Source organism: Malassezia sympodialis, genomic scaffold, assembly GCF_000349305.1.
Source record: "Malassezia sympodialis ATCC 42132 genomic scaffold, msy_sf_2, whole genome shotgun sequence".
Lineage (NCBI taxonomy): Eukaryota > Fungi > Basidiomycota > Malasseziomycetes > Malasseziales > Malasseziaceae > Malassezia > Malassezia sympodialis.
This window is the reverse complement of record NW_017387800.1, coordinates 200,992-222,488: the sequence shown is the minus strand read 5'-3', so window position 1 is coordinate 222,488 and position 21,497 is coordinate 200,992. Positions and strand designations below refer to the sequence as shown.

Sequence of the window (21,497 nt, the reverse complement as noted above, 5' to 3'; positions counted from 1 at the left end):
TAAATGCGAGAAACTGCGTCCATGTATCCTTAGAAACGACTCGTAGGTTGGAAGTTGTCGTTAGAAAACGCTTCCATAGCTCCCATTGGACAGGCGAAAAAGATGGGCGACCCGCGGCAGCCTTAGTGCCATCCACATCGTAGACAGGTGCATGGGGTAGCAAGAGCTCCCAGAAAGTGACTGCCATGTCTAGTGCTGCACGTAAGTACGTCAAGATACATACGCAGATTTTTTTGGCCTTCAGCCCGTGCGAAAGCAAAAGTATACTCATACACTGCGGTATAAAGGCCTTTCTGGGACGATGCCTTTTCTGTGGATTTGAATTTAGGAACAACAGGTGCATTAGCGCGGAAAGCATCCATTACCCGAGCCATACTCTGACGCTGCTGTCTTCTGAGCTCTTCTTGATCAGAGATGGGTGATACACCTACTCCAAGGCGGAGCCATCCATTTAGGAACTCTGAGCGAGTAAACTGCCCAAGGGCAGGTGACTCGAGGTAAAAGGAAAGAGGTAGCACATCCACACTGGCAGGATCGACTCCCAGCTCATCCAGAAGAGTGATAGAGCCATCATAAGATATTAAATTTGGATCCAGTTCATCTGCATAAGTAAAAGCCACGTACCTCTGAGTCGGTCGAATTGAGTGGTTAGCTGTGCTCGTGCGTCTTTTTCTTGCTGCGCACTGAGGCGTGGTACAAGGTTTTGCGAACTCTGTTCCGTAAGATACGCATCAATGGCAAATTCCAAGCGTGAGTTGTGAGCCTTCAAATAGGCCTGAGCGACATCCGATGGTGCATTCGTCACCGCACAGAACCGCTGCACCAGGACTGACCTCGACGCTTTGCTTACCATCGTGGAGGTCAAGTGGAGGGGCCAGCCAGACTGGACTATAGTACACTATCAACGCTTACCTGCACGCTTCTTTAGCAAGGACTTAGCCCGCTCGAGCTGCTTCTGTTCAGATCGCTCTTCCTGAATACCACCAACAATCTTGTCAATCTTTTTCTTATACGTCGCGTCCTCCTCGACACGGCGCTGTTCACGTTCTTCGGCAATGAATTGCGCATCCTTGCGAAGCTCACGAATCGCACCTTTGCGTTCCTTCTTGACAAGCGCGCGCATCTTGGCTGCATAAGCACGTTCAGTATCGGGATCAGTAGCGCGCTTAGGATCAAAGGCCTGCTGCTCGAACTTCGGCGCGTATGAGGCGATGGACAAGGCACGGTGGGATTGCAGGCGCAGTGCGCGACGCTCACCGTAGGCCATCTCGAGCATAGAACGAATCTCAGAAGCACTTTCTTTAACATAGGGCACAAGGCCTGGTGCCACATCATGTAGGCCGGCAAGCCCAATCTCCAGCAAAAATACCATGGGAGTGAACATCTCCACAAAGCCGGGACTAGCGCGGTACAAGCGCGCAAAGATACACTGAAGCGAAACACACATACGCAAGAGATCCGCGCGCAACGACGGCGTGTCCGAGGCATACGGGAATACCGCCGTAAGACTCATTTTAGGATTCGAAGCCGCATCGCTCTCAATCGTAAGATGGGCCGTATGCGCCGCTTCAACATCGGGCGTAGGAATTCCAAACTCTTCTGCCAGTGCCTTAACAGCCGAACTTCCACGTTGGGCCCTACCGTGATGGAGGGGCAAAAGAATAGCAGCGATAGAAAACAAGTTGTTCAAAGCTTCAGGCACAAGACGCTTGCTTTCTTTCTGGGCAGAGGAAACAAGCGAGCAGAGATACAGGGCGGAGGCCATATCTTGGCAGGAGCGAATTCGAGCGTGGGCCAGGTATTGAGCCACAAGAAGCGACATGGGCGCAGCAACAGCATGCCATCGGTCACTGGTAGGCCACAGCAGTCCGCACATGCGAAGGAAAGACAGCTCGGAAAGCTGTGGCCATGTCTTCGAGGTGGGATCCAAGGCTCCTTGACTCAAGCCACGCATCAGGTTTCGGTGCATAATTGACAATTTAGTCACAAAGTGCTCAGCCGCTTGCAGTGGGTATGTCTTGGTCAACTCAGAGATATGCAGCAGCATATCGTTCAAAATGCGCAGGTCATCCTCAGTCGCGTCACTCTGCATGGTCCGATACAAGAAATGATCCACAATCACATTAAGGAACCGCTGCAGCTTGACTGGATTCTCTTCAGACAAGTTGGGCGCATGCAAGACACGAATACGAGAGATGACAGTGTGCAGCTGCGACGGCTGGACTTGATGTTCTTCCAGCAAGTCCAAGAATGCATCATGAGTAGAAGGGCATGGGAATGTGAATGGCAAGGTAGGGATAGATTCAGAATTGGCCCTGGAGAGATGGCGCTGTGACGACTGGGTAAGCACATCAGTGTCCGGGGTATCCGTGTGTTCACCAAATTGCTCCATATGCTGGTAGTCCGCCAGATCCTGTGCTGCATCCGAGATAGATTCCTCGCTCTCGTCATTGTCCTCGTCTTCCTCTTCTTCCTCGCCCTCTTCTTCCTCGCCCTCTTCTTCCTCGCCCTCTTCTTCCTCGCCCTCATCTTCCTCATTTTCCTCGCCTTCCTCACCCTCCTCATCCTCGCCTTCCTGATCCACGATTGGCTGCGTCTTTGACGCCAATCCCTCACCTAGTCCAAAACGCGATCGCTGCGAGCGCGTTTCTTCAGCCTTTACAAATCGCTTTACAGGCTCATCATCCTCGCTCTCGAGCGCATAGTCAAGCATTTCATCACCTTCCTCATCTTGTTCACCCCGCATCCGGCGCTGGCGCTTCTCCTCTGCTTCCCGGAGGCGCTTTGCTTGTTCTTCCATCAGCTCTTCTGTTGTCTTTAGACGATCTTGTGGCTTTGCACGACGTTCAAATGCCATTTCACGCACAAAGGCGTCATATTCATCGCCCTTGGTCTCCGCTAGCTTGGGCTCTTCCTGGCGCTGGGTATCTGCGGGCCGCGTGAACAACAAGGAACGGATATCTCCAAGCTCTTCATCCAATTCCATACGCATTTCCTCATCGGCATCCTTTTGCTTTTGGCGCTCGTACTTAGCAAGTTTGGACTTGGCGATAATTTCCTTCATCACCTCGTTCTTGCTGCGTGGGACATCCTCGTTTTCTTCACCGAATCCAGAGAAATGTTGCATTTCAGTCTCCGCGGCATCAATTTGGCCTGTTGTCAGTCTGCTCTTGGCTAGGTGCGGGCTCAGAAATCTCCAGTAGAACATAAGCTGGCATGGCCGCCCAAATCCCTTAGGCCCATACAGCAATCCAGAAAAAAAGCTCATCTTTGCCCACCATCCGCAACGTACCTCGTGGATTTTCCTCATCCCCATCATCCTCGCGGTCCACATCCGGGAGCTCATCTAGGCCACTCAGACTTTGGCCGTAGTGTGTAAGTGTAAGCTCGCCGTCATCGTCGTTCAGGTCGAACATAGAAGTCTTGTTGGAGCGATTCATACGCTCCTGAGTAAAACGTTTAAGCATCTTGTCCTCGACCGACATAGTGGGATTATACTCGCCGAACCGTCGATCGACAAAGGTCGAGGAGCGGTGACGAGCCTGGTACTCTGGCAGCAACTTTTCACGACGCTGCTTGATGGAAGCAGACTTTGACTGAGCCGGGCGTCCAACAGAACCCTTCGTCCTGCTTCCAGAGAGATCGCCTTTGTTGTGACTCGTGCGCTCATCAAACGCATTCAGGTTCGACATCAGGGCATCCAGTCGCTTGCGGCGTTGCTGCGCGCGGTACTGGCCAATGCGACTATCATCTTGGTTTTTCTTTCCCTTCTTAGGTTTCGGGCCTGTGATTCCGGCATCGCGAAGACCGGAGCGCAGCTGGGCAAGCTGCGAGCCGCCCTTCTTGCCACTGCCCATCGTCCTAGGCGTCGTAGGCCTCGCGCGCCCGCCCAGAAAAAAAGAGGAGTCACGTGCACCGCGGCGCGGGCCTCCCAAGCCGTCGGCGCACACAGTCCATCGCTTTCCGGCTACCGAGCGTGAGCATGAGCGAGGGCAGTACGTTTTTCAGCAACCGATTCGGAATAGACGGCTAACATTTCTTTTTTATTACTTCTTTAAGTTACATACAAGCAGTACGTATGAAGTATCAGTCCTCCAGCTAACAAAATCAGAGACCTTCCCCCTCAGGGCGGTTACGCGCCTATCCGCTACAAGCGCAACATGCCTGTGCGCGGGCCCAGTGGTGTGTTCCTCATCTTTGCCACCGTTGGCATTAGTGCATTTGGTTTCTGGCGTCTCGGTCAGGGCAATATTGAGAGACGGTACGTGCTACCCTTGCCTGACTTTAAGCGAACTGGCGCGTGAGCGTGCCTGGAGTCGCATTTATCTGACTCCTCTTCTGCTGGCGGAATCCGACCGTGACATGTTCCGCCGCGACCGCGCCTCGGTCCTCCGTGAAAACTTGCTCATGAAGGATGTGCCCAACTGGGAGGTATGTACTTATTGTGTTCCTTTGCAGTGGGCTCACACTCTGCTTTACCTTTTGGCATCTGTGTCTGTCTTTGTCGACTGGCTTGGCTGCTTTTTATGATGTTTTGTACTATACAGGCCGGCAAGAGCGTCTACAACTCGAAGCGCTACACACCCAACAACTACGTAGTCATGTAAATGCTACTATAAAATGACCAAGCTTTAGGAATGGCAACCGACCTAAGCGCTGCTTGGCGGCCGTGGCAGCCTTGCAGGGCAGGAGTGGAATCGAGGCTCGGGGGCGCTCGTACTTGAAGTGGAGGCTGTGCACACACACGGATCTAGACAACGATGCAGTAGCATGGGCTTCTCTAAACGAAAAAAGAGGCATAGTCGTGCTCTGCAGGACAATAATTCAAGTCCAAAAACGGAGGATGCTAAGATACAAGAACCTGCGTGTCCTGATCCTCCTCAAGCTTCCGAGGCGCTTCGTAGAGAAGAGTCGTGCGAGGCATCTGCATTTCCGAGTCTTATCACGGCGGCACCTTCGCATGAGAACAAGCGTCTCGATGTGGCCATGGACGAATCTAACGACGTATCAACTGCTTCTAGTTCACGGTCTTCGGAGTCGAAGGACTTGAGTAGCCCCACTGTGCGGCCACTTCATGAGAAAGCAGACACGGGCCCCTCGAATGAGGCCCTAGAAACTATCTCAGGCGACGAGGAGGCATACGAGGAGCCTGCATTCCATACAGAGTTTCTCAAATCCAGTGTTACAGACATTCTTGCGCGCGATTCCATCAGCTCCATGGCTGTATCGCTTCACCATATTGCGCTGGGGCTCCAGTCGGGGATGATTTTTGTTCTCTCCCGCACAGGACACCTTGAGAAAGGGTTCCAAGTCCATTCTGCCCCTGTTTTGGACATTGTATTTGATTCCACAGGCGAATTCGTCGGAAGCGCTGGCATGGATGGGATTGTAATGATTGCTGCACTTTCATCATCCGAACAGTATGAATTTAACTTCCATCGACCTATGCGTTCCATTGCCCTAGAGCCCCAGTTTGGCAACCGATCTTCCCGTGCATTTGTGTGCGGTGGTATGTCGGGCGTGCTTGTGCATCGCGAGAAACGTTGGTTCGGCTACAAGGAAACCGTTCTTCATAATGGAGAAGGGCCAATATGGGCCGTGGCATGGCACGGGCGCTGGATTGCCTGGGCCAACGACCGCGGTGTGCGCGTCATTGAAGCATCGACGCATGAGATTATTGCGCTCGTCCCGGCGTCGCCCAACGCTCCACGCCCTGAGCTGGTACGATACAGCCTGTACTGGCGCGATCTGAATACTCTTCTCATTGCACAGGGTGATCGCATCACGGTCGCGTCAATTAAATCGCGGAACAAGGCTACTGAAGATGAAGTACGTGCTGCTACCCCGACGGTACCGACCATTTCGGGATTAGTATCGAGCCTAGCTCCCGCTTCACGGGATCTCCATGAATATGTACAAGTCATCGACATTTTCCAGCTGGAGTGCCTAGTATCTGGTATAGCATGGTCCATGGATGCCATGATTACTTGCGCTTACCTTGTGGATGAGACTGAGCTGGCTTCGATGGACAGTGAGACCCTGCAAATACGTCCTCACCAATCTCCCGAAATCCGTTTGATCAATCGCCACGGCGAGGAACTGGCTAGTCATGTCCTAGATGTTTCCGACTTTACAAGGTTCCATTGCAATGACTACCATATGCGAGCCTCATTGGAACCCAAATGGGACCCAGTACTTCAAGAAGATGTACTTTCGCCTGTTTTCTTCGTTGCCAATCCCAAACAGATACATGTTTTGCGTCCAAGAAATGAGCGCGATCACATCCAATGGCTTCTGGAGCATGATGAATACAGAGAAGCTCTAGAGGCCCTGGAGGCCCTTGGCAGTGGACCGGCGGCTGCCTTGGGCTTTGATGTGGCCGCTGTGGGACGCGACTATTTGACACACTTGATCCATGATCTCCATGAATATACCGCCGCTGCACAGCTCTTTCCGCTTCTCTTGCGATCGGATGTGGCCGCATGGGAGCATTTTGTCTTTTTAATGCTGGATCATGGGCAAGTCAAGACACTCTTGCCTCATGTACCGATCAAAGATCCTGAGCTTGGCGAGGTGGCATACGATATGATTTTGGTACATCTTTTGCGCACCGACGAACAAACCCTGCTCATGACCCTGCGCACTTGGCCTGGGCATGTATATTCAACACAGGCTGTTGCCACAGCCATTGAGGACCAAGCTCGGAATAGTCGCGTGCTACTCGAGTGTCTTGCACAACTTTTCTTGGCGAATCAAATGCCTGGTAAGGCCTTGTTGTATTTATTACGTCTCCGACACTCGTCTGTGTTTGAACTCATCCGCGAAAACGACCTACTCATTGATGTTCAGCACAAGATTGGTGCGCTCGTCGAGCTAGACCAAGAACTAGCCGACTCCCAAGAACCACAAAACAGTGCCTTGATTCCACTTCTAGTTCGACACACACACTCTGTGCCGATACAGCGTGCTGTGCATCAGTTCGAGCCTTATCCATGGTATCAATATCTCTATCTTGATGCCCTGTTTGAGAAGGATCCCTCCCTTGTCGTGCCGTATGCCAACAGACTCGTGCGCCTATACTCTGACTATGCCTATCCAAAACTGATGCCCTTTTTACGTTCCATGAGCTCGGTGTATTCTTTCAAGGAAGCCTACAATGTATGTGAGGAGCGAGGCCACGTTCCAGAGATGGTATTTCTCCGGGGTCGCACCGGTGATCTTCCAGGCGCTTTGAACTTGATCCTCGAGCGCCTGAACGATGTCGAAATGGCTATTGAATTTGTACAGCAACAAGACGACGCCGATCTTTGGAATATTTTGCTGGCGCATTCTTGTAATAAGCCAGACTATGTCCGTGGTCTCTTGGAGCATGCTGGTGGTGAAATCGATCCTGTACGGATTATCCGGCCAATTGAATATGGCCTTGTCATCCCTGGATTGCGCCCTGCTTTGATGAAAACACTAAAAAATTTCCACATGCAACACTCGCTCCTTTCGGGTGGAATGACAGTCCTGATGAATCACACGAAGGAGCTCGTTTACCGGTATCAATCTGTACTTTCAGCCGCAGTTCCGTGTGATGGTACGTGTCGATGCACTAACCCCTCAGCGCAGGCTGTTTGTACTGTATGCGAAGCCCCGCTCTTACAAGACTTTTATGTACCCATTGTCCTGTTCTTGTGCATGCATGCAGCTCATCTCTCCTGTCTACAACCCCAGATGGAGAGTCATCCTTCTCATGCATCGCCTATGGAACCTGTCACTCTTTCTACCACTAGGCTATATGCCGATTCCCGTGAAAATCGGATCGGCGAAGATTCCACGATGCTCTATCCACAGGAGAGAGAATCCTTTTCCGATGAAAAGGATCCAACCCTGGATCTCTTACAAAGGTCGGCCCAAACGCGACAACACCAGCATCTTGCCAAGCAGGGGTGTCCTACCTGTGCAAAAGAGAGGGCGTATTGCCTATCTGACTAGGGTATCTAATTACGTGCATAGAGCAGCTGGCGGCTCCACTTGTGGAATCTCATCCCAGGTAAAGCGCTCTGCTTCAAAGGCGGCCAACACATCCTTGGGCAAGTCGTTCTCCTTTGTGCGCTCAAATAGCTCAGCAGTTTGCTGAGGTTGCGAGGCTTGTCCGAATGCCGACGACGTCGGAGCACTGGTCGTGAAGGCTGCGGACGGGGGAGCATGAGAGGTCGATGTATTTTGTCCAAATGAGGAGGGCGCAGTGTTAAAGGCAGATACTGTCGCAGGGGGAGCGGTTGGCGCAGCGTCAGACAGAGAGCTAGTACCAAATGAGCTTGGCTGTGACGTTTGCCCAAAGGCTGAGGGTGTAGCTGTCGACCCAAAGGCCGATGCCGTTGTGGGAGCAACGGCCGGTGATGCGGTGACGTTCGATCCGAAGGCCGACGTAGTTGGCGTCTGCCCCAAAGCACCAAACGAGGAGACTTGTCCAAAGGCATTAGATGCAGACATTTTCCCAAATGCGGATGGCTGTGACGTTGAATTCGAAGCCCCAGGTTGTGCTGTCTGTCCAAACGATGCTTGGCCAAAAGCGGATGGCTGTGCCGTTTGCCCAAATGCTGCTGCAGGGGCGGAAGTCTGACCAAAGGCCGAAGTTTGGGTTGCTGGTGCGAACGCAGATGGTGTCGCATTCTGACCAAACGCCGAAGGCTGAGCCGTTTGACCAAATGCCGTAGTCTGTGATCCCCCAAATGCGCTAGGTGTCGCTGTTTGTCCAAATGCGCTAGGAATGGCTGTCTGTCCAAAGGCACTAGGATTGGCTGTCTGTCCAAAGGCACTAGGATTGGCTGTCTGTCCAAAGGCACTAGGATTGGCTGTCTGTCCAAAGGCACTGGCATTCGGTGCATGTCCAAATACAGACGGCGCAGATGATTGTCCAAATGCACTAAAGCCGCCTCCTTTACCAAATGCAGAAGGCGTCGATGCTTGTCCAAAAGCTGAGACGGTAGGTTTTGCTGTGCTTCCAAAGGCGGAAGGAGCACCGAACGCAGGGGCAGTAGACGACGAAGAATTAGTACCAAAGGCACTGGGTGTTGAGTTCCCAAATGCAGGCCCATTGGGTTTGATGCCATGGTTCATGCCACCCGCGTTCTTGTATTTGTTGCGATTCTGTATGGCCTGCTGCAATGCTGCGTTGGCATTTTGTGCCATACCCTGGTACATCGAGTCGGCCTGGGACACTTTAATATGCGCTTGTTGAATCTAGGTTAGTGTACAACACGTACATAGGCAGCTTCCTGGCCCATCTGTCGGGCTTGGTACGCCAGTATGCGGTCTTCCTCAGGGCTCACATCGAGACCCTCAATGAGGTTAGGCTCGCATCGAGCGGGTGCGTATGTAGTCAATTTCCATATAGGACGCCCATTAGATCCAAGATCTGTACTGATGCCGTCCTTAGTTAGGGCGATTTCAGGCTCGGGTACATTCGGCTTCTTTCCAAAAGCACTACCTCCTCCCAATGCCGAAAACGAATTGGTGGAACCGAAGGTTGGCTGTCCAAACGCACTTCCACCCGTACGTGCACTTGCAGGGTGTTCGTTTCTGCAGTTATTGCCAAATCGACAGCGCCCCTGCAGAAAAAACTGACACACACCCATTTCCTTACACGCGTCGGGACGAAGTGGTAGGTGTGGAGGGCCGGGCCGCTCGATCTACCGGGCACTGACCATGTCGACATTTCAAGGGAAAGTAGCATTCATCACAGGAGCATCAAGAGGCATTGGTGCTGCTATTGCACGAGAGCTTGCAAGAAAGGGTGCTAACGTTGTTCTTGCTGCCAAGAGTATCGAAAAACACAAGGTTTTGCCAGGCACAATTCTTTCAGTGGCCGAAGAGATTCGCGAAATTGCTGACCGACACCAAAATGGTGCAAAGGCTCTGCCACTCCAGCTAGATGTGCGCGATGCAAATGGCGTGGAAGAAGCTATCAAAGCGACTTCGGGTACATTTGGTCATTTGGATATTGTGGTGAACAATGTACGTGTCTATCCCCTACTAATATTAGGCTTCAGCCATCAACCTTTCTCCTACCACAGAGGTGGCTCCAAAGGTCTACGACCTCGTGAACAACATCAATGCGCGCGGTACATGGCTCGTTTCGCGATTTGCTTTCCCCTACCTCATTGAATCAGCCAGATCTTCTCGCAATCCCCACATTGTTACCCTGTCTCCACCTCTGAATCAGAGCATGTTCGACCCGAAGCAGACGCCTATGAAGGTATTTGCGGATACACGTGCGCTATACGCGATGTCGAAGTTTGCCATGTCGACGGCTGCATATGCTTTCGCAGCAGAGGGTGCCGAGTATGGTATCGCTAGCAACACTTTGTGGCCATACACGATGATTGGTACAAGTGCTATGCGTATCGTGAACCCAAATGAGGGAGCAGAGCGGAGCTGGCGCAGCCCTCGTATTGTAGCAGATGCGGCTGTACGAATTCTCGAAGAAGATGCGAGGGTCTTTACAGGACGGTTTCTCATCGATGAGCTGTATCTTCGTCAATCTCATCAGTTCTCTAATGATTTGATCTCGGCCTACTCATTGGGAGGTAAAGACACACCATTCAAGGATCTTGCTGAAGACCTTTATATAACACCTGAGGTGCGCAAGGCTGTGCAGTCGTACTACAAGTAGCTACAATGCGATAGTGCCACGGCGCACGAATGGCAGACCGAGACCACTCAAAAGGGTTCGAGCACGCTCGGTAGCCCGGCGACCGCGCTGGTTTGTGACACAGTCAATTTGGAATCCGTAGCGACGGCCGGGGTATTGATCCAAGTTGATTTCCACTTGGGGGAAGAGCGGCATCGCCTCTGGGCCCATACCAAAGCTAACCACGCCGCTAACAGCCGCAGGACTGAGCAGTGGCTGACTCGACGGAGGCAAAGGCAGCCCCGCAAAGCCACGCAAACGGGGCAGAACAAACATGGTGAGCGACTCGATAAACTCGTAGGCTGAGTCGCCGTACATGACTGCCTGTGCGCCAACCGGCATTCCCGCACGGAGCTTGAAAGAAGCAGCACCTTTCTTGGCGCGCAGAACATGCACATATCCGTTTGGTGCTCCTGCACCCGCAGTCTCCGGAGATCCACCCACAGACGGGTCTGCCAGAGAGCCTAGAATAGGCAGGCCAGTGATAGCACGCATTTGGCCTAGCAAGGGGAGCAAAGCCTGCTTATTCGTGATTGCTTCGCGGCAGAATGATGTAAATACGACGCGCTCCAAGCGCGGAATGTCATGTTCGATATGTCGCGATGCGCTCATCGGCTTGTGAAGAGGTACAAGGGGTCGATTACCTTTCTGAGCGCGAGCCGAGCGACCGAAATGGTATGGCGATTCGCCAGACCACGTGCGGACACGCGCCCTAGGATCGTCGCTTTGTCCCAGTTCTGGCGAGTCCTTGACAGACTTGGATGCGCCCTCGGGATCATACATCATGTACATCATATCCGCCGCAAGAGTGCGCTCGTAATGTTCACGAAGGCGAGACTTTTGCATGGGGCCCACGACCACAGGCGTAGCAGGAAGCTGGTCACGGGAAGGCACATATTCTAGACATTTGGCGGGGCTAGAGTGGAATGCACGACTCAGCTTCAAGTTCACACGTAAAGAGGCCGAGAGCCCTCGTTTGAAAGGCACAGACATGCTGTCGAAGAGCTGGTCAGACGGCACGAAGAACGCTGATGCCCTGTGAGATTATGTAATGATATTTTATGCCTACTAGGTTCGTGATGTGTCGTACTCGTCGCACCATCGCCGCTGTCGATACTGACGTCCTTACCATGCCGGAGATGGGTGTGAATGAGCCGTTTGACTTGATCCGATTGTCCCTGAGTGAACGTGTTCTTGTAAAGCTACGTGGTGATAGGGAGATCCGCGGTATATTGCACGCCTACGATGGGCACATGAACTTGATCATGGGTGACGTTGAGGAGACCATCTACGATGTTCAAGTCGCTGAAGATACTGGGGCAGAATCAGTTGTGGTATGTCTTTATACAAATCTAACATTTGCTAGATTGTCAAGCGCAATTCGAAAATGATGTTCGTCCGAGGTGATGGTGTGATTCTGGTCCGTATACGTTGACTAACACCAGGTTTCGCCTCCCCAACTTTAATGCCATCGTATCGCCACAATGAATACTATCTTATATTCTTATAGATACCAAGACCAGATTAATGATTACTTTTTTCTGTGCGATCCAAGAACTATATGGTTGATGTTATCGAAGTGGTGGTCGCGATAGGGCAAAGTCATCAAATACGACAGGAAATACAGGAATCCATAGAAAGTATAAGTAAGCCAGAGCATGACCTTCAACGGCAACGTGGTCCCGGGCTAAAATCTATGGAGTCGGAACCTTGCAAGGCGATTCGAGAGGAGATGCTTTATAACCGCAGCTCTTGCAGACCCGAAGTTCATCATTTGTCTGCCATTCTTTCAAGCGCAATGGAAGCTCTTCGAAGATTTTGTAGCTGTTGAACTGCATCACATGGATCACATGCGGTTCGTTGTTGTGGGCAGCAAGATTTGGGCAGCAGAAATGCATCTCGTCTTCCAAGTCAGTGCTCATATAACATACCCGGAGTATCTCGGTTACGCTCCAATACCACTCCAATGGTATTAGCAGGACGCAAGGGAGAATGATGTGTATATGCTAATAGAGTGAGTTCATAGATTGTACATACGCGGTAGCATAAAGAATTCTCCCTCCTTAACTTCGATGCAACGAAACTTGCCTTCGTCTATTACCCGAAGAAACACAGAGCCTTGCACCTGATAGAAGAGCTCTTCTGTCGGCTGAAGACGTCAGCGTAATGAAACACAGACCTGATAGTGGAAGTCAGCACGTTCATTCGGTCCGCCTACGACCATGATAAAATAACCACCAGTTCTGAACAAACATTTGTTACCCACAGGTGGCTTTAAAAGCTCCTTGTTATCTTCTATCCACTGCCGAAAGTTGAACGGAGGGGCAATCATCGGGAGTCGGAGCTAGTCGGTCCCCTCATCGGAATACACACGACTACCGCGCATTATCCTCCACATGACGTGCCTGGCGATTGCTATCGTTGCCCCACCGGTTCGGTGCCCCAACGCCTAGATCCGTATCACGTGCTTAACTATATTTCCACGTGACCCAATTGGGAGCGCCAAGGTGGTGGTGGAAGAAGGCAGGCGGGTGCTTTGCCTTACTTTCGTCGTCATCTAATATGGTGTGTATGCGGTGCGGCAGCACAGCTCGCCTAGTGATGGCGTTGTGATGCTTGCCACACTGGATACTATGAGCAGAATTCTAACAGGAGCAGGACCTGAACTCCCCGATCACCCTGCGGACTCGCAAGTTCATTACCAACCGTTTGCTCCAGCGCAGGCAAATGATCGTGGATGTGATCCACCCTGCCCGCCCTAATGTGTCGAAGTCGGAGCTCCAGGAGAAGTTGGGTGAGCTGTACAAGTCGCCTAAGGAGCACGTCTTCGTGTTCGGCATGCGCACCCACTACGGTGGTGGCCGCTCGACCGGTTTCGCTCTGATCTACGACAGCAAGGAGGCTCTCGAGAAGTTCGAGCCTACTCACCGTCTCGTTCGCGTATGTATATCCGACCTATCACTAATACAACAGAATGGTCTTGCTCCTAAGATTGAGAAGCCCTCGCGCAAGCTGCGGAAGGAGCGCAAGAAGTATGTACTACACGCTTTGCTTGTTGCTAACATCCAACAGCCGTGCCAAGAAGGTCCGTGGCACCAAGAAGGCCAAGGGCACCGAGGCGAAGAAGAAGTAAAGGGATTAGCATACCCTCCGGTTCTTTCCCAACTGTGGCTCTGTATCAGCCTAGGAGCTACTGTTGCTTTATGGTCTTCTTGCTACTCTGCAGGAACAAAAAGGCTGGTCTCTAGGGATGCGGTCACTTTCTGTATCTCCATATTACCACAATGACACGAGTGTGTGTGAGCTTTGAAGTGTACTCTGTGTAGGCTACTCAATGCTGGTGCGCTTTACAGCATCATGTCAGAGGTGTCCATGTTGGCCATGCTCTTCCAGACTAAAGCCACATCCATGTCCTCCGGCTCGTTCGAGACCGTAACTGTAGGCCGCATGGGTTTACCTGGCTTTGATTCGTCCGGTTGGGGGGCACCCTGGGTGGCCGTGACATTCAATCCGAGCGATAGTTTTAAAAGGGGAGGGCCCGGCTTGAAGTGTTTGAGCGGCACGGGTTGATCGTCAGAAAGTCGCTCGGACATGTCCTCCGTCGATTTGACTCGTAGAATGTCACGCAATATGTTTTCAACTGCCACTTCGGCCATGAACCAGGCTTGGTAACCAGCATTCAGCGCACCAAAAGCATCAGCCACATCACCAATGGCATAAATATTGGAGAAGTGAGCTGGCATGCTTTCGAGCTCCGCCGACATATCCATTGAGGCTCCAGCAGACTTTTTGTCGAGGAAGCAGTCGCAGTCCTTGCAGGGAGGAACTGTGTCAAACGGCTGCTGCAATGCATCATGATCTTGTGGAACCATCACCTGGAGGCTAGGGAGTACGCGAACAAGACGAGAGTGTCGACTTACACTGGAGGGAGAAAACCTGGCCATGATTTCTGAGTTGGGCTGCTGTCCAGTACATAATAACAGCATATCACACTCCAGCTCCAAACCAAGAGTGGTTCGGATTCGTTGTCGTCGAGAGCCTTGAACAGGAGTGATCCCATCAGGCGCTGTGGCATCATTGCTTATACCTTTGTCCATAGGGGTGATAGTACTTCCCATAGGGCAACCCTCTGTCATGGCAAGTCTGTGACCCAAAATAACGTTAACGCCGAGTTCCTTCAGACGCTTCAATGCCACTTCATGGATTTGCGGATCAAAGTTGGGGAGCAGTTGTTGCCGAGAGTGAATCAATGTTACCTTCTTTTGAAGACCTTCACGGTTCGCTAGAGACTTAATGTCGGTGGCCATCTCAACACCAAGAGCACCACCACCTACAATGATGATTTCGTTGCTTTCGTGTACACGCTGCTGATAGTCTTTCATCCAGTGGATGCCGTCCTTCTTAGTGTACGAGTCATGTCGAAGGGGTTCGGGCATGTGTGAACCAAGAGCATAGATAAGATGTGAATAGGGTATATGGATGGCATCAATCGTCCAGAGATGTTTGCGTGAAGTTGAATCCTTGAATGAGTCGCTAGTCTGAGTGCCTGCAAGAGTTGGTCCGTGTTGACGAACAGTTACATAGGAGTCATGGATATCCAGCACCTCCCCGCATACAAATAAATGAGGTTCAGCGTTGTTGTAGGGATCGGTCGATTCTGCTTCATTCGTTACATTCAGGCCTTGGACCAAACCCGTCACATCGGCCACCTCCAGACCAGCGCGCTCATTCTTATTTTTCGTATCCACGAGTGAGTTGTGGTCTTCGATAATAGCTCGCTCCATGCTAGGCGCATCAAAAGGAACATTTTTTTCACTGGAACGGAGGGAAATCGCGCTGGTGTCTGTGTAATTTGCCGTGACGGAAGCAGTATCACCAGCGAGCTCCTGCAAATGGAACTTCGAGGTACTGCGAGTGGGTGCACTGGCATAGATACTTGTGCATGGTACGAATGCCTTGTGCTCGTGTCCAGGAACCACCATAAAGCGTGGAAAGACGTAGAGATCTCACCAGTTAGCAAAGAGACATACGGTTGAAATGGGTATTCCGCTCAATGAGAATGACCCGATGACTAGGTGGGAGCTTTTGTGCGAGTAGAGTTGCTGCATGCAAACCTGTCCGTAAGTTTTTATGTCACACATACCACCATAGCTTCCGCCTAGCACGAGGACATTCTGGACACTGTCGCTAGTATTGGCGGTCATGGAGGTACCACGGAAGTTCAATCGGCGCCACGTGAATGCCAGTGTAATCTGATAATTGTAGCTTATGTAATGGTGCTTAAGTCAGACTGACGTCCGCCTGTACCACGCCACGCTCACGAAGGCGCAGGCGCGAAGTGTCAGCTTGACATGGCGGAGCCGGGACTCACATCGAGGCTCCATGGGCCTATGGAATATGTATGTGGCATCAGTCTTACTTCAAGAGCGAGAATCCCAGTATATTTAGTCCATCTTCCGCCATGACCCTTTGGGAACAGATCAAGCATCTGCCTCAAGTACCTTGTGCACGGAGCAGCTTGTTGATGGGCATGGCCACGGCTGCCAGCGTGGGAACCATCCAAGTTGTGTTTGGACGTGGTCTGCAGCGATCTATGAACTGGTCCGTAGGATCTTTCTTGTTTATTTCTATTCTGGGGTGGTACGTGTGGTGGACTGACATGCAGGGAGACGTGTCGTCGGTCGCGAGCAGCGGAGCAGGCACGCATGCGTTCCATTATGGAACAGTTTGAGAAGCGACGAGAACAGTCAAGAAGATCATAATAGAGCGGAAGCCTATATTCTTACACAAGGTACGGGGTAAGAGGTTGTGTCTGTGGTCAGCGATATTGCACGTACGTGGGTGGGCTGGTACCATGCCAGCCAATCGCTGCTCTCAGTAGGAAGTAGACCCATGCTCCAGCATTTGTACAGGCCGAGCGCGATGCAGGCCAAGTGGCACAGCACGAACACCGTCATCTGTGGCAGGAGAGAATGGTTCGGAGAACGAAACGGAGCGAACACTGCCGTCACTGATTTAGCACATACCTCCGTGCATGGACATGATGCCTTTGAGCGGGTTCATGATCATCATTGCGACAACCATCATGCTGAAAATCTGGACGCCATTGCCACTCATCCACATCATCATAAAGTTCATAGGAATGGTTTTGGCCGGTGAATACGCAACATCCCAAGCCTTGGATACTTGAATCTCTGTTGTCGATACAGAGCGATCCTTCACGGCTTTGGACTTGTCCTTGGCGGGAGTCTTTGGTCAGCGCCAAAACTTACCTTGAGCTCTGTGAATCCTATAATGGCATCTATATTATCACTCTGCTTGTTGTTTCTTGATTAGAAAAAGAAACATACTTGGGGGCCAGTTGGCTATTGTTCAGAGACCACGCCAGGAGAGGCGACGTGCTCTTTCGCGCCATGGTGCGGAGCGACAGGGTAGGTCTGAGCGAATAGTGGAGGGTACCAAAGTAAGCGCTAGGGCATGTTACAGTGATGTGCAAAAGCCCTACTAGGACCATCATGTTTTCAGAGGAAAAAAATGGGCCGCGACCTGCACGTCTAGGTTGTCAAACACGATGGCCAAAGTTCCCACCAGCAAGGGCAAGGCTCGTGTGACGAGCAATGGCACTGTGAAGAAAAGCAAGGTTGTCTCTGATAAGCCGAAAAAGGCGGGCGCGGTGCCGGCGGAGCAAGCTCCGTCGCCTCCATTGATCAGCGGTAAAGTCGATGCATCTCAAGTGCTGAAGGCGTGTAAAGCGCTCGCTGCGTATACGGAGCGCCGCTTGAGTGCGAAGCAACATGAGCTTCCGCTTGGTGGAAATGACTCGCTTGGATCATCGAAAGACACGGACAATACAGTGTGGATGCAGATCACGGTGAAGCAGCTGGATTCCAAGCGTCAGGTTAAGCCAGCGCGCATTGCCCTTGCACATCCCCTGCTCGACCATGATGCGTCTGTGTGTCTTCTTACTAAGGACCCGCAGAGGGAGTACAAGGACCTGCTCATGGAGAAGAATATTACTCTGGTCAACCGCGTGGTCGGTGTCGAGAAGCTGAAAGGCAAGTTCCGCCCCTTCGACGCGCGCCGTCAGTTAGTGCGTGACCACGATTTATTTCTTGCCGACGAGCGTATTGTACCGATGCTTCCGAAGCTATGTGGTAGCGTTTTCTACAAGGACCGCAAGTTTCCGATCCCTGTGGACCTGACGAAGAAAAAGCACCTCGCCGAGACGATCGAGCGCGCGGTGGCTTCGACGTACTATATGCAGAACAAGGGATCTTGCAGCACCATCAAGGTTGGCTTCCTGAACCGCCATTCGCCCGAGGAACTCGTCGAGAATATCGCTCAGGCGCTGCCTGCGGTCGTCGCACGAATTCCAGGCAAGTGGTCAAATGTGCAGAACATTGAGATCAAGACGGGTAAGAGTGCCGCGCTGCCTGTGTGGAACTGTCGCTTGTCGGAAGGCCAGGGCGATGAAGTGCGGTGGACGTCTGAGGAGCCGAACGACGCCGACGCCGACGCCCCGAAGCCGAAGACCAAGCGTGTGCGCACGGAAAAGGCGTAGATAGAGCTATGTACAAGATTGATGCAGCTAGAAAAGCGTCTGGCTAGCAACAGATGCCCTAGAAGCCCCCGGCTTGGGGCACATAGAGAGGTAGGAGGCCTGCCTGCCTATCTGGGTCGTGACAAGGGCGTCTATAGCTTGGCAGCACGGGCAGGTGTCGTGACTACCGACGGGTGAAGTGTATCGGTTGCCTCGCCATCGTCAAAGTTTAACGTGGAGCTTTCGTCTTCCTCGGCATCGACCTCCGAGGCAGATACTTGCACTTGAGCCATGGGCGACATGCGCCACTGGAGCTCCCGGAGCGGTTTGCTGCTGGGCTGCCACACGTTATATGCCTGGACGACAGCGCGCATATCCTTCGCGAAAAAGTGGCGGATCACTTGGTCCTCGAGCAGGCCCCGCAGGGCCCAAGGTAGCTCGAACGGGTTCCAGCGCTGCGGAGCATGTGGCATGGTAACGAGCGGGATGTCTTGTGCGCCAGATGTGCGTGGAGAGTAGGTCTCGAACATGTAGCGAGTAGCGAGACTGTACACGGCTGGCTCGTCGTATAGCATCGAGTGGCCAGCTCCCGTGTAGAGCGAGCCTGCCACGGACGCGCTGAGCAGAGAGAGGAGGTTGTGATCGTGAAAACCACAGTTTCGCACAGCGACGCAGAGCACAATGAGCTGCGTGAGAAAATCTTGACGGGGATACACCGCCTCGTCGATATACACTGCGCGCAAGATGGAAGGGTGCGCGGCCGACGAGTAGAGCGCACTGTAGAGCGGTACGACATTGTCGTCCACGGAACCCACGTGCACACACTTGGCGCCCGCTGCCAAGAGGCGGCGATAGGCCTTCTCATGTGCCTGTGAGATGGGTGAGTCGGACGACTGAAACTCGAAGAGCTCGCGCGCTGCACCCGTCTCAAAGTAAAGCATGTACGACGAGGCAATGCTGCCTTTCAAGTGCACAAATGGCCCCTGAAAAATGCCACACATGGTCAAAAGGCATATGCGCGCGCGATGTGGGTCGATAAGGCCCTCGTCGAGACTGCGTTAGACGTCACATACGTACAGTCGGGACAGGAGTAACGTCGCAACAATTGAGCCCTGGCTGTGAGCGGCAACAAACACAGCGTCTGCATCACGAAGGGCATCGCGCCAAGCGGGCGTGTTCACAATTGACTCAAAGTAGTGCTCCGCGCGGGCGCCTACGCGGCCATCGTGCTGCACGGCCACTGTTGTAATAGCATCGTCGTCCAGCGGTACCTGCAGCTCCTGGAAGTGGTGGCGCACCGACTCGGCCATCTTGTCTGCAAAGTGGGCGGAGGTCCCAAAGATGGGACCCATGACATTTTTAAGCACGCTCTGGGCATTCCAGCCATGCACACCAATGACCACGACCTTCTTCACACGCCGGTAGCCTCGGAGGTGGCCAAAGCGTGTGTCGCCAAGAATCTGGTATGTGCGCGGCATGACCTGTTCGTGCTGCGCATGTAGATGCGGCACAGATGCCCCACTCTCAGATTGCTTGGGCAGCTCGCGCGAAATTTCGTTAGGATTTTGGAAGAGGCTGCTGAGAGCGTTGGTGGCCCGGCCCCACAGCGTCGTCCGAGCCGGCCACACGCGTGGAGGTCGCTCAAATGTATCCTCAAACGTGGGAAGTACCCTGTAGGATATGACATCGCGCGGTTTCACGGGCATGCGGTGTTCGTTAGGCATGCCAGGAGTATGACCGTCACGCCAACGCGCTGTCCAACGCTCGGCGGGGCGCCACGGCGCACGGACAAGTCACGTGAGACCAAGCCGGCTATGGAGGGCCTATACCCAAACATTGTCCTGGATTTCGGGGCCAATGCCGATCGCGTGTACTTTGAAGCCGATGTCACGTAGCTTTGCAGGATCAATCACACGGCGGCCATCAAAGACGACGGCTGGCTTGCGCATGACATTGTACACGAGCGACCAGTCGATGTTTTTGAATTCGTCCCAGTCAGTAGCGATCACCACAGCCTCGGCATCGTAGCACGCATCGAGGACGCTGGGGCATACCGTGATGGCCTCCTCGAGCCCCTGGCGGTCGTCTACGACGCCAGGCTCAGACATGTCCAGGTAGATCTGCTCGCGCTTGACCTTGGGATCGTAGATGGCGATGCGCGCGCCCTCCTCACGGAAGTGCTTGCACAGTGAAATGGCCGGCGACTCGCGCGTGTCACCCGTGTCCTTTTTGAACGCGAATCCCAGAATGGCGAGGCGCTTGCTGGTGACCGTGTTGAACAGCGTCTGGACCACTTTTTTGGCGAATCGGCTTTTAGAGAACTCGTTCATGGTAATCACCTGGCGCCAGTACTCCGCCACCTGGGGCAGGCCCAGACTCTCGCTAAGATACGACAAGTTCAAGATGTCCTTTTGGAAGCAACTGCCGCCGAATCCGACACTCGCGCGCAAAAAGTGCGGGCCAATGCGGCGGTCAAGGCCACAAGCATGCGCAACTTCGTCGACGTTGGCACCGGTCGCCTCACAGATAGCCGAAATGGCATTGATCGACGAGATACGCTGGGCCAGCAGGGCATTCGCAGCGAGCTTGCTCAGCTCACTGCTCCACAGGCCAGTATGCAGGATGCGCTCCTTGGGGACCCAGTGCTGGTACAGGCCGCTTAGCAGGTCTGCGGCTCGGCGGCCGTGCTCCGTGTCGAGGCTGCCAATGAGCACACGGTCTGGCTTGAGCAAGTCTTGGATCGCCGTACCCTCCGAGAGGAACTCTGGGTTCGACAGGATCTGGAAGTTGACGTTCGGCTTGCAGTTCGACTCGAGGATCGCGCGCATCGAGGCGGCCGTGCGGCAGGGCACGGTCGATTTTTCAACAATAATCTTCGAGGTCGTGGCGACGCTCGCGATGCGGCGCGTCGAAGCCTCGACATAACGCAGGTCGGCGGCGTACCCGCTGCCGACACCCGATGTCTTGGTCGGCGTGTTCACACTCACAAATACGATCTGGGCCTCTTCGATAGCGCCGTCAATGTCGGTCGTAAAGAACAGGTTGCGGCCACGGCATTCACTCACAACATCCACGAGGCCAGGCTCAAATACGGGGAGCTGCGACATGTCCTCCGAGTTCCACGCGGCAATGCGCTGCGGGTTGACGTCCACAATCGTGACCTTGATCTCAGGGCACTGCTGCGCGATAATCGAGCATGTCGGGCCACCGACATAGCCAGCGCCTATGCAACAGATAGAGGTAACCTTTTCCGGGACCATGGTGGGGAGGCGAACG

At 53.0% G+C, this 21,497-nt stretch overlaps 11 protein-coding genes and 1 pseudogene across 12 annotated transcripts; 6 read left to right on the top strand and 6 right to left on the bottom strand.

Annotated features, from left to right (window-relative positions):
- Positions 1-901: 901 nt before the first annotated feature.
- MSY001_0436 (uncharacterized protein) lies at positions 902-3,857 on the bottom strand (the record flags this gene model as incomplete). The annotated part of the gene is made up of 2 exons (XM_018885519.1): positions 902-3,153; positions 3,293-3,857. The coding sequence occupies 2 exons, from the start codon at positions 3,855-3,857 to the stop codon at positions 902-904; spliced, it is 2,817 nt and encodes a 938-aa protein (XP_018739067.1).
- A 221-nt stretch (positions 3,858-4,078) lies between these two features.
- On the top strand, positions 4,079-4,607 carry MSY001_0435 (uncharacterized protein; the record flags this gene model as incomplete). Its single annotated transcript, XM_018885518.1, has 4 exons — positions 4,079-4,083; positions 4,112-4,261; positions 4,290-4,431; positions 4,548-4,607. The coding sequence occupies 4 exons, from the start codon at positions 4,079-4,081 to the stop codon at positions 4,605-4,607; spliced, it is 357 nt and encodes a 118-aa protein (XP_018739066.1).
- Positions 4,608-4,986: 379 nt separating this feature from the next.
- MSY001_0434 (uncharacterized protein) lies at positions 4,987-7,980 on the top strand (the record flags this gene model as incomplete). Its single annotated transcript, XM_018885517.1, has 2 exons — positions 4,987-7,582; positions 7,610-7,980. 2 exons carry the CDS (start codon positions 4,987-4,989, stop codon positions 7,978-7,980), a joined length of 2,967 nt encoding a protein of 988 aa, XP_018739065.1.
- A 1,716-nt stretch (positions 7,981-9,696) lies between these two features.
- MSY001_0433 (uncharacterized protein) lies at positions 9,697-10,663 on the top strand (the record flags this gene model as incomplete). The annotated part of the gene is made up of 2 exons (XM_018885516.1): positions 9,697-10,005; positions 10,034-10,663. 2 exons carry the CDS (start codon positions 9,697-9,699, stop codon positions 10,661-10,663), a joined length of 939 nt encoding a protein of 312 aa, XP_018739064.1.
- Positions 10,664-11,674, bottom strand: MSY001_0432 (uncharacterized protein; the record flags this gene model as incomplete). The annotated part of the gene is made up of 1 exon (XM_018885515.1): positions 10,664-11,674. The coding sequence occupies one exon, from the start codon at positions 11,672-11,674 to the stop codon at positions 10,664-10,666; it is 1,011 nt and encodes a 336-aa protein (XP_018739063.1).
- A 137-nt stretch (positions 11,675-11,811) lies between these two features.
- MSY001_0431 (uncharacterized protein) lies at positions 11,812-12,116 on the top strand (the record flags this gene model as incomplete). Its single annotated transcript, XM_018885514.1, has 2 exons — positions 11,812-12,015; positions 12,048-12,116. The coding sequence occupies 2 exons, from the start codon at positions 11,812-11,814 to the stop codon at positions 12,114-12,116; spliced, it is 273 nt and encodes a 90-aa protein (XP_018739062.1).
- Positions 12,117-12,701: 585 nt separating this feature from the next.
- Positions 12,702-13,013, bottom strand: MSY001_0430 (uncharacterized protein; the record flags this gene model as incomplete). Its single annotated transcript, XM_018885513.1, has 2 exons — positions 12,702-12,830; positions 12,861-13,013. 2 exons carry the CDS (start codon positions 13,011-13,013, stop codon positions 12,702-12,704), a joined length of 282 nt encoding a protein of 93 aa, XP_018739061.1.
- A 230-nt stretch (positions 13,014-13,243) lies between these two features.
- Positions 13,244-13,714, top strand: MSY001_0429 (annotated as a pseudogene). The gene is made up of 2 exons: positions 13,244-13,246; positions 13,334-13,714. Coding segments are annotated over exons 1-2 (384 nt in total).
- Positions 13,715-14,028: 314 nt separating this feature from the next.
- MSY001_0428 (uncharacterized protein) lies at positions 14,029-16,768 on the bottom strand (the record flags this gene model as incomplete). The annotated part of the gene is made up of 8 exons (XM_018885512.1): positions 14,029-14,563; positions 14,675-15,686; positions 15,825-15,933; positions 16,053-16,069; positions 16,183-16,335; positions 16,468-16,493; positions 16,572-16,638; positions 16,708-16,768. The coding sequence occupies 8 exons, from the start codon at positions 16,766-16,768 to the stop codon at positions 14,029-14,031; spliced, it is 1,980 nt and encodes a 659-aa protein (XP_018739060.1).
- Positions 16,769-17,252: 484 nt separating this feature from the next.
- On the top strand, positions 17,253-18,242 carry MSY001_0427 (uncharacterized protein; the record flags this gene model as incomplete). The annotated part of the gene is made up of 1 exon (XM_018885511.1): positions 17,253-18,242. The coding sequence occupies one exon, from the start codon at positions 17,253-17,255 to the stop codon at positions 18,240-18,242; it is 990 nt and encodes a 329-aa protein (XP_018739059.1).
- Positions 18,243-18,373: 131 nt separating this feature from the next.
- MSY001_0426 (uncharacterized protein) lies at positions 18,374-19,945 on the bottom strand (the record flags this gene model as incomplete). Its single annotated transcript, XM_018885510.1, has 2 exons — positions 18,374-19,274; positions 19,299-19,945. The coding sequence occupies 2 exons, from the start codon at positions 19,943-19,945 to the stop codon at positions 18,374-18,376; spliced, it is 1,548 nt and encodes a 515-aa protein (XP_018739058.1).
- Positions 19,946-20,044: 99 nt separating this feature from the next.
- MSY001_0425 (uncharacterized protein) lies at positions 20,045-21,481 on the bottom strand (the record flags this gene model as incomplete). Its single annotated transcript, XM_018885508.1, has 1 exon — positions 20,045-21,481. The coding sequence occupies one exon, from the start codon at positions 21,479-21,481 to the stop codon at positions 20,045-20,047; it is 1,437 nt and encodes a 478-aa protein (XP_018739057.1).
- Between the last annotated feature and the right edge of the window lie 16 nt (positions 21,482-21,497).